This window comes from Hemiscyllium ocellatum, chromosome 19 (genome assembly GCF_020745735.1).
Source record: "Hemiscyllium ocellatum isolate sHemOce1 chromosome 19, sHemOce1.pat.X.cur, whole genome shotgun sequence".
Taxonomy (NCBI): Eukaryota; Metazoa; Chordata; class Chondrichthyes; order Orectolobiformes; family Hemiscylliidae; genus Hemiscyllium; species Hemiscyllium ocellatum.
The window spans coordinates 41,866,582-41,884,781 of record NC_083419.1 but is presented as its reverse complement, the minus strand read 5'-3'; the positions used below and the strand labels follow the sequence as shown (position 1 = coordinate 41,884,781).

The following is an 18,200-nucleotide window of genomic DNA, read 5'->3' as shown; positions in this document are numbered from 1 at the left end:
TCAAATCATGATGCCTTGTTCTTGATTCTCCCATAAGAGCAAACATCCCGTCCACCTCCAAATTGTCAAGACTCCTCAGGATCTTCAATCTTTCAATCCTCTTACTCTTCTAAACACTAGCAGATTTAACACTAGCAGTTCCAACTAGAACTGACAACTGGAAGTAGCAGATTCAAACCACTACAAATGCCGGAGGAAAGATCACAGAAGCGCTTCACAGGAGGCTCCCAAGCACTGAGGATGTCACCTAGACAGGGGACGAAACGTCTGCAACACAAATTCCCAGCTCGGCGAACAGAACCACAACAACGAGCACCTGAGCTACAAATCTTCTTACAAACTTAGAGCACAAAATATTTGTTTGTCCACTATTTTCATGTTGTCTCCTGTTAATGCCCAATTCTTACACTTTAAATGGACAATTCATTCACAATTAAAATACCTGTAGAGATTCATTATCCACTTTTACATTCCTAGCAAGGTTCCTCTTATACTTTATCTTCTTGTGGCTGATTAATCTTTTAGTCACTCTGCTCTTTATATTCTGTCCTATCAGCTGACTGGTCACTCAGCTCTGCACAAATAAATACCTTTTCCTTAAGTGTAATGTTTTCCTTAAATGCTTCAGTTAACCATGATGGGTCCTTTCCTTAAAAAAAAAGTTCTTTAAAATAAAATATACTTATTATGAGTATTCTGAAGTGTATCCTTAAACATCCACTTGTCTTGGCTAGTATTCAGTCTACTCTAGCTACTTCAGACTTCATACTCATGTAGTCACCCATACTTAAGTTTGAAATACTAGTCTAGGAGATCCACTCTCCTCCCTTTCAAACTCAACACAAAATGCAATCACATTATGGTTGCTGTTGTCAAAGGCTGCCTTAAATTTGAAGCCATTAATTAATTGTCATATTACACAATAGCAAGTCTAAAATAATATGCTTTCTGCTTTGTTCCAGAACATTGTTCTAAAAACATCTCAGAAGTATTGTAGCATAATAGAGTCGTTCAGCATAGAAACAGGCCCTTCAGCCTACCATATCTATGTTGACCAACAAACACCAACCAAACTAATCCCATTTACATGTACTTGATTCATAGTCTATTATGCCTGGGATTTTAAGTGCTCATCCAGATCCTTATGGATGTTATGAGAGTACCTGCCTCACCACCCTCTGAGTGAAAACATTTTCCTCAGATCCCCTCACTTACTCCTCACCTTAGACTTATGCACTTTAGTCTTAGACATATTAGTCATGGGGAAAGGATTCGCATAATTTACCCTATGCCATCATAATTTTAAACTTCAATCAGATCACCCGTTTGCCACATCTGCTCCAAGGAAAACAAACCCAGCCTATCCAGTCTCTCATCATAACTGAATCTCTTTCACACTTTCTTCAATGCAATCAGATCGTTCCAATAGTATTCTACGAACTCTGCTTCCAGGCTAGCATTGCCAGTCACACTAATTTATACACAGATTATTGTGATGCATCGATCACAAGAACCCAATAATTCTTGTATATCTCATCCTATATTGTAGTGACTGTTGGGAGGCTTGTCAACCACTCCCACTAATCGACTCTTTTCCCTTATTATTCCTCATCTCCATCCAAACTGATTTCCTCATCTCCTGAATCAGGGTAATCTCTAACAATTGCACAAATGCCATTTGACTAACAGTGCCACCTTCCAGCTTTATCCAGCTTCCTATTCCTCTTGAATGCCATACAGCCGTCAATAATCAGGACACAATCCTTGTTATGAAGCCATCACAAGGAAATTGAAGCAGGACTTCTCCCACAATTAAGTAGATACAGCTGCCTGTTAAGTAAAGCCCAATGTATGAGAATGGATGGAAATGTGAAGACTTCCTTGTCATTGCAGCTTCAAAGTTTACTGTAAGTGCATTGATGTTATTCAGTTGACTTTCTTTATGAGAAATGCTAAAAAAAAAACACCGAAACAAAAAGAAGTAGGTATAAGCCAAAGGTTTAATTATAATCTTGAATTCTGTAGACATAATCAACATTCTTCAATTTGCCAGTATAGTTGGACAGGCTGGATTCCAGATGCTCCACAGTAATTAGTAGTTCTAATCGTCCTTATCCTTGTTGTCCCTCCAGACGCAGTAATTTAGAGCAGAAGCCAAAGTCAACCAGGCCAAATAAGGAACCATTAGATAAGCAGCTGTTTTGTTGATGGGGTACCAAGTCACAGTTGTAGCTGCTGCTGTAGCATAAACGAAGACTAGTTCAATAAAAGCCTGCAACAAAAATGGAATTGTCAAGAAAATGGCTGTGCCTGCAACACTGCCCTGCGATAGAATTATTCCTGTAACTCAGTTTCAGCCCTAAAATAATTTAGGACAGTCCAATACATGTAGGCTAAACAATTTTGAAACACCATAAGGCCATTCTATTGAATTATTGTGTCTGCCCTCAAGTTCCACTGAGCCATGTCACTATCTCCAATGTGCTAAAGGCATTCCATGCATTCCAAGTAACTATGGAGGATGTCAGAGACACTAAATGCTTTGACTAAAGTGGCTTGACACAAAGCCCATAATACAATATAATTATTAACCCACTATTAGGGTAATAGATGTGTTTTGCAGCATAAATAAGTTATTATTATTTAACTACACTTTCTCTATTTTTCGATAAAGAATGAAGTTTTCTAACAGTGTATCCAAGCTTTTTTTAAACCAATATAAATCCTTTTACGTCATAGGAAGCAAACAGTTTGTCAGATCTGAACAAAATCTTTTTGAAGTAATTTCTGTTTTTTAATATTACATAGCTGTTTTTCCAGGAATAAGCTTTGGTATTTTACAAAGCTTGAACCAAAAATTGGGACTTGTTGCATTTATCCCTAAGCATTCCATGAAGTGGAAAGGCTGAAGCCCAGTAATAGTAGTACAGACTGTTGTTCTAAAAAGCTACATAACTGAACATTTGTTATAACTTCATTCCTAGGTCTCCACTCATGTGCCTGTCAGACAGACAGCTAAGCGAAGGAAAATTATTTTGACTTTTACATGTTTTAGGTGTGATGGGGAGGTAAACGAAGGCTATGACAATTTGACAATTCCAATTTCCACCTAAAATATCTGCCTCACTTCCAAGAAAATAAATGTTAGCACCTGGCAACCACCCATGAAAGGAGTGGAGGTTGTGAGGATGCAAGACTAGTCAAATATCAACTAAGTGTGAAAGATACACAGAAAACAAAGTTATTGAACTGTATTCAAGGGAAAATTTTGTTAGCTAGCACATGACAAGCCCAATGAGAGAGGGTGCAATTCTTGATTTTATCTGAGAAAACAATGCTCGACAGCTGGATGAAGCAGACATGGATGACCCTTATGTTGAGCATAATATACTTAGATTTAGCATAATTATGGAAAAGGACAAAGAACAGGAGTAAAACTTCTAAGTTGGAAAAGGCAAACTTTTCAAAACTAAGAGATCTGGCTTCTGGAAAAAAAGTTGACTCACTACAGTTCTTTGAAAAAAAATCAGTGGAAGACACTCAATAGCAAGATCCTACAGGAACAGTATGGATAGCGGCCTACAAGTTCCTTGGTTATCCAAAAGCATTCAGGATAAGATTAAGCAGAAAAGAGAGCTTATAACAATTTAAAACGTAATACTTTATGAAGGTTAGAGGAGTATAGAATGTATAGGACTGGTGAGAAAGAAAACTAGGAAAACAAAGAATACAAAAAAGTTTTAGCTGGTAAAATTCAGGAAAATGCAAAGATAATTTATTAGTATGTTAAGAGCAGGAGGATGGCTAAGGATTCCTGATGAAGGGCTTTTGCCCGAAACATCGATTTCCCTGCTCCTTGGATGCTGCCTGACCTGCTGTGCTTTTCCAGCATCACTCTAATCTAGGCTCTGGTTTCCAGCATCTGCAGTCCTTGTTTTTACCCAAGGAAAGGGCTGGCCTATTAAAAATGGAACTTGTGTGTAGATACTCAGAATGTTGGCAGGGTTCTTGATGAGTATTCTACCTCTGAATCATGGTGTGGAAACAGGACCTTCAGCTCAACAAGTCCACAGCGACCCTCCAAAGAGCAACCCATGCAGACCAATCCCCCCCATCTCATATCTACCCTGACCAATGCATCTAGCCTATGCATCCCTGAAACACTATGGGTAATTTAGCATGGAAGGAAACCAGAGCACCTGGAGGAATATGCAAACTCTACACAGACATTTGCCAAGGTTGGAATCGAACCCGGGTCCCTGGCACTGTGAAGCAGCAGTGCTAACCACTCAGCCACTTTGCCATCTTCACAAAAGATAGAGATGAAACAGATATTCTTGAAGAGTAGGAGTGTAAAATAATAGTTAAACTAAACATAAGAAGGATAGGACTGACCATTTTGAATTCTGGATCAGTGGTGCCGGAAGAGCACAGCAGTTCAGGCAGCATCCAACGAGCAACAAAATCGACGTTTCGGGCAAAAGCCCGTCATCTGGAATAAAGGCAGTGAGCCTGAAGCATGGAGAGATAAGCTAGAGGAGGGTGGGGGTGGGAGAAAGTAGCATAGAGTACAATGGGTGAGTGGGGGGAGGGATGAAGGTGATAGGTCAGGGAGGAGAGGGTAGAGTGGATAGGTGGAAAAGGAGACAGGCAGGTAGGACAAGTCATGGGGACAGTGCTGAGCTGGAAGTTTGGAACTCGGGTGAGGTGGGGGGGAAGAGCTGACCATTTTGAAGTTGATAAATCACCAGAGCCAGATGGATTATACCTTAGGCTGCTAAAGGAAGCCAGAGAAGCAATAATGGATGCTCTGAGGATCATTTTCAATCTTCATTAAATATGGGAGAAGTACCAGATGACTGAAATTCTGCAAATGTTGTACCCCTATTCAAGAAGGATGTGAAGGGCAGGCAGAATAATTATGGGCTGCTCAGTCTGACCTCAGGAGTAGGCAAATTGCTGGAATCAATATTGAGAGTAGGATTAACTATTACGTGGAAAGGCGTGGATTAATCAGGGATAGTCAACATGGCTTTGTTAAGGGAAGATTGGATCTTCAAAACTTAATTGAATTTTAGAGAATTGATGAGGGTAGTGCAGTGGCTATTGTCAGCATGGACTCTAGTAAGTACTTGGCAAGGTCCCATAGGACAGAAAATGAAAATGATGGTCATAAAAATGAAAGTCCATGGGGTAGAGTGAATACTGCAAGTTGAATCCCAAATTGGCTCAGTGACAGACAACATAATGTAATGGTCAATTATTGTTTTAGCGAATATAAAGAGATTTGTAGTTTAAAAAAAATGTTACTAATGATTTAAACTTAAATGTGGCAGGCATGTTTGGTAACTTTGTAGATGACAAAAAATAGCCATGCAGTTGACTATGAAGTGGTTGGATGTCAACTGCAGGGTAATACAATAGTTTGGGTGGAAAAATAGCAAATGGATTCTGGATGTAAGTTTGCTCACTGAGCTGGAAGGTTGGTTTTCAGATGTTTCATCACCATACTAGGCAACATCAATGAGCCTCCCGTGAAGCATTGGTGTTATGCCCTACTTTCTCTATGTGTTTTGGGTTTCCTTGGGTTGGTGACATCATTTTCAGATCTTTTTCTTAGAGGGTGGTAAATGGGGTCCAAATCAATGTGTTTGTTGATAGAGTTCTGATTTGAATGCCATGCTTCAAGGAATTCTTGTGCATGTCTCTGGTTGGCTTGTCCTAGGATGGACGTTTTGTCCCAAACAAGAGAAAAAAAACATGTCCAGAAACCCTAGCCACCCTCCCCTACCTGAAAGGCATCTTGGAAATGACTGCCAGACTACTCAGACCCCTTGGCGTCATGGTAGCCCTCAAACCCACCAACACACTAAAACAGCCGCTAATTAACTTGAAAGGCCCTGTTCAGACAATAAGCGAAACTATTGTCATTTACAAAATACCTCGCAAGAACTGTAACAAGCACTACATTGGACAAACAGGCAGAAAACTAGCCATCAGGATACATGAACATCAACTTGTCATCAAAAGATGTGATCACTAGTATCCTTACATACAGATGAGGAAGGATACCACTTTGACTGGGACAACACATCCATCTTAGGACAAGCCAACTAGAGACACGCACGAGAATTCCTAGAAGCATGGCATTCCAACTGGAACACTGTCAACAAACATTGATTTGGACCCCATCTACCACCCTCTGAGAAAAAGAACCAGAAATGACATCGCCAACCCAAGGAAACCCAAAATACACAAATAGAAAGCAGGACATAACATCAGCACGTCACCAGAGCCTCACTGATGATGTATCTAGTACGGTGACTCAGTGAGGTCAGGCAGCATCCAAAGAGCAGGTGAATCAACGTTTTGGGCATGAGCCCTTCTTCAGGAATGAGGAAAGTGTGGACACTTTCCTCATTCTTGAAGAAGGGCTCATGCCCGAAACATCAATTCTCCTGCTCTTTGGATGCTGCCTGACCTGCTGTGCTTTTCCAGCAACACATTTTCAGCTCTGATCTCCAGCATCTGCAGTCTCGCTTCCTCCTCAGTGACTCAGTGAGCAAACTTATATCCAGAACCTCAACCCGAGCTACAAATCTTCTCAAAACACGCTAATGGCAAATGAAGAAGTGTGAGGTAATGCATTTGGAGAGGGCAAAGTGAGAGAATTTAGGAAAAACAGGTTTTGAGAGGAATAGAGGAAACGAGAGAACTTGGACTGCACCTCCACAGATTCATGTACTTGGTTGGACTAGTAGATAATATGGTAAAGAAAGAATATGGAATGCTTTCCTTCATTATGTGAGGTATTGAATACAAAAGCAAGGATGTAATGATGGAATTATAAAAGACACTGGTTAGGCGACAGCTGGAATTTTATTTGAATTCCTGCTCATCACATTGCAGGATGGACATTATTGCCATAGAGAGAGGAGATTCATATGAATGTTGCCAGGGCTTGAAAATTGCAACAATGAGGAACAAAGTGGATAGGCTAATGGCTGCTTCCTTATAACAGCAGAGGCTGAGGGGTTATCTAATTTGAGGCGTACAAAATTTTTAAAAAGAGCTTTGATCAGTGGACAGGGAAGGCCTGTTTCTCCTTGCAGAGGTTAGTCACCAGGGTACACATATTTAAGATGATTGGTTGAAGGATTCAAGGAGATATGAGGGGGAAAAAAACAGGGTGGTGTCTGGAATTCACTACCTAATTCAATGGTTGAGACAGAAATCCTCAAGCTGTTTAAAAGGAGTTTAGATCTGCACCTCAAGCACTGCAATTTCTGAGGCTACAGACCAGATGCTGGAAATGGATTAAAGTTGTCAAGCCAGTTTATACAGCTACAGCACACATGGTGGACTGAATGACTTCTTTCTGTGTTGTAACTTTTGTATGGCTCTATGGTTTTCTATAGCCCTAACTGAAGAACAAAGGCTGCTTGAATTGGCCTCAGTGTCCCTGTCTGGAAATGTTTAATGGATAACAAGGTTGGATCTTACTATAATGCTCCCTTTAGTCAAATTTCCTACCAACACTGCTTAAGTTCTGCAATAAATAAAACGTGAGCTAAGTACCACAGTATCAAAAGTGCCACAGACTGTACCGTGTCAGGGAGTTAATGCCTTCAGAAAAGGAATGGCAACTTCTAGCAAGATTAAATAGTTAACATATTGAAAATATTATAGTCCCCACCAAACATATCTCCTTCTCACAGCATCTATACACCTACCAGTCCCTTCTTGTGTGCCCCGAAGAAAATAGGAGTCCATGCCCAGTTAAGGACAAGTTGAGTTCCATATAAACCAAGTGGGATCAATGCTTTATCAGTGAATCCATCCAATTCCTTCCACACCAGGTAGGAGCCATAACTGAGAACAAAATCTTATAAAATTAGTCCAAAGTATGAATGACAGCTCACAACAATGACTATTACAATTGATTTTTAACAATTGAGCTTGAACTGCTAATTTATAATGTACCACACTAACCTGTCATTGGACAAGTCAGTTGTAAGTGACAAGACTGGGGAAATGGCCAGGGGAGGGAGAAAGGAGGAGAAGGATAACTTCTGTTAGACACATCTACCAAATATTGTTCTAATTGTGCTTCATGTTGACTGGGTTTGTCAGGTATTTTGTTACTATATTTCCTTGCACACCCAAAGTCAAAAGGGCTTGTGATTGCATCATTAAGTGACCAATAAATGCTCAATCTTTCCCATCTGATGGAAGGTCCTTCAAAGATTTGGACACATTAATTTTGCAGTCTAACCTGAGGCAATCAGGATTACATTTGTTTGTGTTACTTAAATGGAAAATCAATGATAACATACTGCCTCACATGGTTTTGTTTTTCTCGGGAACAAAAATCTTGAACCAGGAGTCACAGTCTAAGGATAGGAGGAAGATTATTCAGGGCTGAGATGAGCAGAAATTTCTTCACCCGGTCAGTGGCGAATCTGTGGGATTCTGTGTCACGGAAAGCAGTTAAGGCCCAACCATTGAATGTTTTGAGAAGAATTTTGATATAGTTACTGGGGCTAAAGGGATGAAAGGGTATTTGATTTGATTTCTTATTATCACATTCACCAAGATTTGTCTGCATGTTTTCAAACATTTATATCTCTGGCCAATGGAAGAGAATATAACTGGGGTGGGAGGGGTCTTTATGTTGGTTGCTTTCCTGAGGCAGCAGGAAACATAGACAGAATCAATGGAAGGAAGGCTGTTTGTATGATGGAATAGGCTGCGCTCTCATTTCTTATGCTCTTGGGTACAGCAGTTGGATAGGATGCTTTCTGTGGTGCATCTACAAAAAAATGGGTAAGAGTCGTTGTGGACATGCTGAATTTCCTTAACCTTCTGAGGAAGTAGAGGCATTGGTGCACTTTCTTGACTGTAGCATCAATGTGAATGAACCGGGACAGATTGATGGTAATATTTACTCCTAAGACCTTGATACTGTTGACCACCTCCACCTCAGCAGCATTGATACTTACAGGGGTGTGCCCTCCACTCCGCTTCCTGAAATCAATCGCCAGCTCCTACATTTTGCTGACATTGAAGGAGAGATTGTTGTCTTTGTCCCATGCCACTACGCACTCAATCTCTTTCCTGTATTCAGTCGCATCATTGTTTGAGATCCAACCCACTATGATAGCATCAGCAGCAAATTTATAAATGGACTTAGAGCAGAATTTGGCCACATAGTCATGTGTGCATAAGGGGTTGAGTGCATAGCCTTATAGGACACTGATGTTGAGGATTATTGTTGAGTAGCTTTGTTGTCTATCCTGAATGATATCAGTCTGAGATCAAGGATCCAGTTACAGAGTGGGGAGCAGAGAGCTAGGTATTGGAGTTTGGAGATGAATTTGGTTCAAATTATGGTGTTGGAGATGGAGGTAAAGTCGATATGCTAAATTGCCCATAGTGCTAGGTGCAGTAGCCAGAGGAAAATGGATTTGGGTGGGTTACTCTTCAAAGAGTCAGTGTAGACTGGTTGGGCCGAAGAGCCTGTTTCTGCACTGTCACACAGGAGTCCGACATAGGTGTTTTTGATATCCAGATGCTCCAGAGAGGAGTGGAGTGTCAGGCCAGAGAGATGGTGTCTTCAGTGGACCTATTAGAATAATAGGTGAATTGTAGTATATCAAGAAAATTTGGGAGGCTACAGTTGATGTGTGCCATTATTAGCCTCTTGAAGCACTTCATAATGATGAAAGTTAGAGCCACCAGATGACAGTGGTATTCTTGAAGCAGGTGGGAACTTCAGATCAGAGTAAGGAGAGGTTAAAAATGTCTGCAAATATTCCCACCAGTTGGTCCATCCAGGATCTGAGTGCATAGCTGGGGATTCCATCAGGGCCAGTTGCTTACTACAGGTTCACTCTCAAGGATATGAGGAGAAAGTGGCAACAGAATACTGAGTTGGATGATCAGCATGATCTTATTGAATGGTAGAACAGGCTCAAAGGGAGCAGTGGCCTACTCCTGCTCCTATTTCCTGTGTTTCTATGTTCTGTTTATGCTGAGCCCACTATTGACTACATTGATAAATCACAAATCTACATATTTCTTGCCTCACACAATAACAATTGAATAATTCAGTCCAGAACATCTGCATATCCTGTGCATCATTTAGGTATTTGTTTTCCTACTGCAAATAACATGGCAATGCCCTTTCAGTATGCTCCAATTGCACAGCATCTCAGAGTGTATTACTAAGAAATGAAGGTATGCTCAAGGACTACAGAGACACACACAGACACAGAAGGGTTTGTGAGACTGGTGCAGATCTAAGAAAAGTAGAATATATAAACTAAAAATTCAATTGCATAAGTTATATGATTATAATTTTACAGCCAACAGATCACAATAAGTTATTTTTTACTGAATGCTAAGGGCACATGCTTAGTGTTAACATTTGAAGCAGAAATTTCTTTCAACTATAAAATTGCAGCATGGATTTGTCTTTTACAAAGCAAGATGTAAAACAATATATCCACTTTCCAGAGCTAATTTGTTCTCAGCAACAATGATTTGGATGTGAGTATAAGAGGTACAGTTAGTAAGTTTGCAGATGACACCAAAATTGGAGGTGTAGTGGACAGCAAAGAAGGTAACCTCAGATTACAATGGGATCTTGATCAGCTGGGCCAATGGTCTGAGAAGTGTCAGATGGAGTTTAATTCAGATAAATGTGAGGTGCTGCATTTTGGAAAAGCAAATCTTAGCAGGACTTATACATTAATAGTAAAGTCCTAAAGAGTGTTGCTGAACAAAGAGACCTTGGAATGCAGATTCATAGTTCCTTGAAAGTGGAGTCGCAGGTAGATAGGATAGTGAAGGAGGTGCTTGGTATGCTTTCCTTTATTGGTCAGAGTATTGAGTATAGGAGTTGGGAGGTCATATTGTGGCTGTACAGGACATTGGTTAGGCCACTGTTGGAATATTGCATGCAATTCTGGTCTCCTTCCTATCAGAAAAATGCCGTGAGACTTGAAAGGGCCCAGAAAAGATTTACAAGGATGTTGCCAGGGTTGGAGGATTTGAGCTATAGGGAGAGGTTGAATATGCTAGGGCTGTTTTCCCTGGAGTGTCAGAGGCTGAAGGGTGACCTTATAGAGGTTTATAAAATCATCAGGGGTATAGATAAGATAAATAGACAAAGTCTTTTCCGTGGTGTGGGGGAATCCCAAACTAGAGGGCAAAGTTTAGGGTGACAGGGGAAACTTATAAAAGAGACCTAAAGGGTAACTTCTTCACAGAGGGTGGTTCGTGTATGGAATGAGCTGTCAGAGCAAGTGGTGGAGGCTGGTACAATTGCAGCATTTAAAAGGCATCTGGATGTGTATATGAATAGGAAGGGTTGGAGGGATATGGGTCGGCGCTGGCAGAAGGACTAGATTGGGTTGGGATATCTGGTTGGGTTGGATAAGTTGGACCGAAGGGTCTGTTTCCATGTTATACATCTCTATGACTCTATAACAAGATGGTTAGTGTCATAGAATTGTACATACAGGCATACAAGCTGCAATTACATCTGGTGAAAGAGGTGGCTTCTATCATGTTTGCACTTTCTCATCTCCAGATATTATAAATATTAATTTTTCAAAAAAAATCAATTTGCCAACCTGAATGAGGCGATCCTTTGGGTCAATGCGCTGAGGTGTGGCAGATGGAGATTAAATGTGAGATATTGTGTGGGATGACCTGAGAAACATTTGCAAAATCATGAGGGGCATAGATAATGTGAATGACAAGAGTCTTTTCCCTAAGGTGGGGGTTTTCAATAGGGGGCATAATTGTAAGGTGACAGGAGAAAGATTTAAAAGGACATAAGGGACAACCATTTTATAAAGAGTTGTTTGTATGTGGAATGAACTGCTAGAGAAATTGGTTGGTGCAGGCACAGTTACAACATTTTAAAAACATTTGGATAAGGACATGAATAGGAAAGATTTGAGGTGGTGTGGGCCAAATGCAAGCATGAGGGATTAGTTTAGTTTGGGAACATGGTCAGCATGGATTGGTTGGACCAAATGGTCTGTTTCCATGCTGTCTGACTCGATGACTATGGCTGATGAACACTTTCTGAAGAATAAATAATCTGCAAAACGCTATGGGATCATCAACTGTACAGACTAAAAAAGGAATTTCTGACTCAATTTTAAAAACAATGACAGTTTCATGACATACCAAAAATATTCACAGCAGTTAAGTTATCATGAAGTGCAGTTATGTTGTTTTGCATGGATATGCAAAGATTATTATTTGAAAAAGATTTTTCATGGTCTCACTCAACCTAAACTCTGAAAGTCCCTTTGAAACCTCTTCAATTCCCCATACCTTTCTCTCCAACTTTTGAAATGTTCATTAAAATCTAACATTTGATTGATTTTGCCTGGGTTACATACAAGATCCTTATCAGAATCTCGTTAACTGTACTTAAAACAGGGTTAAATCAGCATAACCAAAGAAAGTACATTCACACACCATACATGTCTTAGTTCATTGTGGAAAAGTTTCAACTCAGCTAACCATTCTTCAAGAATATTAGATACTGCATATTTTGGAACAGGCCAAGGAAAAACTTATTCTACAAAAGAAAGTAAGAGCTAATGGATTACATAATTAAGTAGATACATACCCCATGCTAGTGTATAAAGTTGTCCAAACGGGACCAAAAACCCAGTTAGGGGGGCACCAAGATGGTTTTTTGAGAGTTGCATACCAACCAGCAATTTCTTTCCGTGTTATCCGAGAACCAAAAATTCCTCCCACGTTTGGCAATAAAGTGAAACCAAAAGCATGTACCCAAGTTGATGGCATGTTGTTAATCTAAGTGAGACAAGCAGATGTAATGACTTTAAATGTTTTGTTTTAACGTCTTCAAATCTTGGATTAAATTCATGTTTTTCTTTACAAATGTAGGTTGTGTGTTTACAGCTGATGCTCTTGGCAGGTAAATCATAAAAGCAATATTAAAATGCTATATTAATTAATATTAATGCTTAATGAAAATTACTTTGTTCATAGTGTGCATCTATGATCTCTATTCTTCAAAGAAGAATTTGATTGCTGATCTGTGTTTTTCCATATCTTTCCATTTAGCACCAGGAATTATTAAATGAAGAATTTGAACTCAGTTATACTGAACACATATCTAATAGAATCTTTCAGAGGGCTCAGAACTTCATGAATACATTTTGTAACCATATTCCATTCTAACAATTCAACATTACATGCAACAATATAGCAAATTTCCTTCAAGTTGCAAAATGGACCAGCTGAAGGTCAGTTTCTACAGTAAACTGAATAGTTTCTTCAATTTTTTTCCCCAATTATGCTAATATATCTTTGAATACATGACATATATTCAATCAATGTTTCCAGTACCACAAATGTATTTGCAGGATGCAAAACCATTATTAGAGATCTCTTGTTGTCTAGTGGTATTGTCCCTATCTCTGAGCCAGTGGGGGCTGGTTCAAATCCCACCTGCTCCACAGGTTTATCATAACATCTTTGAATAGGTTGATTAGAAAATATCTCCAAGCTGAGACCAAAGAGTCTGTTTCCTTGCTGTATGACTCTAACACCATTATTCAACAAAGGTGCATGAAGGAAAAAGAGCCCACAGAAATAATTTAATCACATATGTTAAAAAGGATTTGGTTTAAAGTGTGATCCCCAGTGACTTTGTTAATAAACATATTAATAAAAGGTTAAAAGTAATAAACTCCATTTGCTTGAAATTGTGTGATGTGTAAAGGGAAACACCAACTTAGATTTCTGATGTATTTAATTGACATCTCAAAAATGGAAGCTTAAGTTCGAGTCATAGAGATTAGATTAGATTACTTACAGTGTGGATACAGGCCCTTTGGCCCAACAAGTCCACACCGACCCGCCGAAGCGCAACCCACCCATACCCCTACATTACCCCTTTACCTAACACTACGGGCAATTTAGCATGGCCAATTCACTTGACCCGCACATCTTTGGACTGTGGGAGGAAACCGGAGCACCCGGAGGAAACCCACGCAGACACGGGGAGAACGTGCAAACTCCACACAGTCAGTCGACTGAGTCGGGAATTGAACCCAGGTCTCAGGCGCCGTGAGGCAGCAGTGCTAACCACTGTACCACCGTGCCGCCCCTTCTTATTCATATACTCATCCATATGTCTTTTAAGTGCTGCAATTGTACCAGCCTCCACCACTTCCTCTGGCAGCTCATTCCATGCATGCACCACCTCTGCATGAAAAAGCTACACCTTAGGTCCCTTTTATATATTTCACCTCTCACCCTAAACCTATGCCCTCTGGTTCTGGATTCACCCACCCCATGAAAAAGACTTTGTCTATTTATCCTATCCGTGCCCCTATGATTTTATACACCTCTGTAAGTCACTGCGAAGCCTCCGACTCTCCAGGGAAAAACAGCCCCAGACTAGAATTGCACACAATATTCCAAATGTGGTCTAACCAATGTACAACTGCAACAAGACCTCCCAATTCCTATACTTAATGCTCTGACCAATAAAGGACAACATACCAAACACCACCTTCACTATCCTATCTACCCATGACTATACTTTCAAGGAACTATGAACCTGCACTACCAGGTCTCTTTGTTCAGCGAGAATCCCTAGGATCTTACCATTACATCATGCTCTGATTTGCTTTCCCAAAATGCAGCACCTCACATTTATCTAAATTAAACTCCATCTGCCACTCCTTAGCCCACTGGCTGAAGTCCTTGTTGATCTTTCCTTTTGGCTATGGGGAAATATGGGAAAACAAATCAGTCAGGTTTCTGGATAATCCAGGCTGAATTTGTATCCCTAACCCAAGGAGCACCACACCTGTCCAATATATTTCTAGTATCAGTTAGTCAGTCAAAGTCAGAATTGGATGGACTCAAAGCTGCTGTTCAGGCTCAGGCAGGAGAATAGTTGAACAAATAAGGCCATGAAGATCAGACCAGAACCACTTCTGCAGGAGAGACAATAACTTACATTTACACAGCATCTTTAATATAGAATAAAATATCCCTAGTCCCTTCTTAGAAGTATAATCAAAATTACTGCCAAACCATAGGAAGATGTATTAAGGGGTTTACTAAGGTTTTAATCAGGGACAGCTTTCAGAAAGTATTTTAAAAGGGAGAGAAGTGCAGAGATAGAAGCGTTGAGGGAGGGAATTTGAATGTTTAGGGCTTAGGAGGCGAGAGGAATGGCTGAAACGGTTTTGTAAAAAAAGGATGCAAACAAGGCCACAGAAGGGCTGAAGAAGTTTGCAATGTGTTCAGGGATGAGGATGTGAGGAATTTATTTGCAAGGATGGGCATTAGAGGCCCAGGAGCCAACAGCAAAAATTTGATGATGAGTGACAGGCCTTGCAATGGCTGGAATATGGACAGCAGGATTTTCAATTTACTGAGGTTTACGTAGAATGGAACTGGGAGGCTGCACTGGAGGAACTGAATCTGGAGGTGACATAAGCATACAGGTACATTTTAATGTTATGTAGATTGAAAGTTGATGTAATGGAAGGAGTAAGTGGTGTATGTGATGGAGAGGTGGTGTTGTCAAAAGCTCAACTTGCTGAAATAGAACAACTAAAACAGTGGTTTGGGAGAGAGATGGAATCTGACTTCTTAATTGCTTGTGTAAACCTCTGCTTCACAATTCAGTTTCTATAAAATATAAGCTAAATTCCTATTTTATTCATCACAAAGATACTGACTGATGCAGAGGAGTCATGCTGATCACTGGTGCTCCAGCTGATATCCTTCTAAAGTGCACAGCAGTGAGTTTTTCCTTTTTCCTGTGAAGTTGGTTATTCAATTTTGAAGCTAAGATAACCATTTGACTTCAGAGTTGTTGCCACTAATGACTATCTATTTTAGCTGGCTATTCTCTTCATCTGCTGTTAGATGGCCTGCTGACATTCATCATCCAGGTATGAATATGAAGAAGCTTCACATGGGAGGAACTGACCTTTGGTAAGGACAGAAGAGAAGAATATTATTGACAAAGGAAATAGACTCAGTCTTTACTTTTAGGGAAAAAGAAGCTGTGTTTGTACAATATGACAACTGATACATAGATTTACTCAGAGTTGCACGTAAAGCAGTTTCTAAAGGCAGCATCTAAGTGACATGGGTTATGGCAAGATTTGTGGCAGAATCATGTGAAAAGTTTGGTGAGGCCTATCTTCACCTAAGGAGCATGTTGCATTACCTTTTATGCTTTTACTAAGAGGTGGGACAAGTTTTGCATCAAATATTCAGCTTCCTATTTTACCCAATGTTGAGAATTCGCAATATGGAATTCTGAGCGGGTACCAGGCGACTTCAGCTCGCCGCTGGCTGCAAGGGGCCTCCATGTTGCTCAGGAGCAAACAGCCTCTCAGGGCATGATTCATAGATTCCAGCCACATTCATCCCTCTTCTGACATTTGCCAACCCCTCACACTATCATTATGTCATACCATGTTCCACTTGTAGGGAGCTCTGGAAGCACAGATTTGCACTGTCATGTGTACCCTGATATACTGATCAGGCACAGCCAGTTCACACTTGGACCAGGCTGGTTTTCAGAGTGCTCACCTGCTGTCTCTGTGCTCAGTCGGCACCTATCTGCATGCCCACAGCATCGAAGCCTCAGTTTGCCTTGTGGAAATTAGAGTAGTCACAAGGTGGTCAGCAGTCCTCAGACACTGTGTAGCAGTGTGATACATCACTCTTACAATACACATGTACCAGTACTTTATGTGGCAAACACACTGCACATGCAGCAAGCAAGCAGCACCTCTCAAAGTCTTAGGGGAACAGTTCTCACCAAAGTCCATGGAATCACCTGTCAGGCGATTGGCCAGTCTATTGGGGTGACATTGGTCAGGGGCCCTGTGCAGTCTGAGAAGTGGGTCATGCTCAGTCCTGTGGCTCCTCAGCAGCCAAGCCAGGCGGTAAGGCTAACATAGTGGGAGGAGGTGATGTACACTGATCAGCCAAGAGGACAGACAGATTAGTGAAAATGGCAGACACAAGTCAGATGAAATTTACTGCAGAGAAGTGTGAACATATTTCATCTCACTGAGGCAACATAAATAAATGAATATAATATTAAATATAAGTAAAGTTTTGTAGATGCTGAAAGTCCAAAGAAATTATTTCTAATAACGGAACAGAGTATAACTCTGGGAATTCATTAAAACAAAGGTGCAAGACCTTCATGGATCATTTATTAAAACTCTTTATCTAAGAACTTTTTAAATTAGCTTTCAAAGCTTGGGGCGGTGGTTCATTTCTGGGACTACAATGCACACACGACAATAAGAGTTAGGATCGTTACCATTACCCAGGTGCCATAACTCACACTGCAATATTTCTGTGATTCTACACAGAAGTACTCCCATAAACTATGTGAAGTGACTACAATGCAGATGGCGTGCACTGGGCTTTTGTTATAACAAATGAACAAAAGGAGTTGCCACATACCAAATCTTGTGTTACACGACAAGGCTGGTGTAACCAGCTTGACCAATCACAGGCTACACCAGGCAGAAAGTTATGCAACTTCAAAAACAACATAAATATCTGAAAGTTCCATTCATTAGACAGAGGGTTTTACATTGTTAGACCCTGGGAGAAACTAATTCTCAGCAGTTTAATTGTATAAACTGACTTAAAATATCAAGAAATAAAGAATAAGACATGATGAAGACAAATAAAGATCTAAATGTAAAATTCAGCATCTTTTGCTCTTACCGGAGACGTGAAGGACACTTTCTCTACACCTTCTCACTCCACAGCCTAATGCTGTGACCTAGCTCCTAAACCTGCAACTCAAATTCTGGACACTTACCTCCACACTGTCCGCTTGCCTCACCACCTGTCAATCTCCAGACTCCGCCCACCCATGATCAATCTCCAGACTCCGCCCACCGGCAGACAGCCCCGCCAGTACCACACTTCCAACAGCGAATCACCAGACTCCGCCCTGCAACAGTCAATCACCAGACACCACCCAACGGCAGATACGTTCCAGACTCCACCTACCGGCAGTCAGCCTCCAGTACCAAACCCACCAAGTTATTCAATAGACTCCGCCCTGCAACAGTCAATCACCAGACACCACCCAACGGCAGATACGTTCCAGACTCCACCTACCGGCAGTCAGCCTC

At 40.7% G+C, this 18,200-nt stretch overlaps 1 protein-coding gene across 2 annotated transcripts; it reads right to left on the bottom strand.

Annotated features, from left to right (window-relative positions):
• Window positions 1-1,982: 1,982 nt before the first annotated feature.
• LOC132824723 (translocator protein-like) lies at window positions 1,983-17,930 on the bottom strand. 2 transcript variants are annotated; one of them, XM_060839393.1, is made up of 4 exons: window positions 17,882-17,930; window positions 12,656-12,846; window positions 7,734-7,872; window positions 1,983-2,272 (listed from the first exon to the last, which is right to left on the bottom strand). In XM_060839393.1, the coding sequence occupies exons 2-4, from the start codon at window positions 12,835-12,837 to the stop codon at window positions 2,102-2,104; spliced, it is 492 nt and encodes a 163-aa protein (XP_060695376.1). In that variant the 5' UTR covers window positions 12,838-12,846; window positions 17,882-17,930; the 3' UTR covers window positions 1,983-2,101. The 2 variants fall into 2 exon arrangements, with proteins under 2 accessions (XP_060695376.1, XP_060695377.1); XM_060839394.1 differs by lacking the exon at window positions 17,882-17,930 and adding an exon at window positions 17,785-17,874.
• Window positions 17,931-18,200: the final 270 nt, after the last annotated feature.

Excerpts from the sequence above, each read along its gene's own strand:
- LOC132824723 (XM_060839393.1), bottom strand. The coding sequence starts at position 12,837 with ATGCCATCAACTTGGGTACATGCTTTTGGTTTCACTTTATTGCCAAAC. Across the intron at positions 7,873-12,655 it reads ACTTTATACACTAGCATGGG|TTATGGCTCCTACCTGGTGT; the intron begins GTATGTATCTAC and ends TTTTGTTCTCAG. Across the intron at positions 2,273-7,733 it reads GGGCACACAAGAAGGGACTG|GCTTTTATTGAACTAGTCTT; the intron begins GTAGGTGTATAG and ends TTTTTGTTGCAG.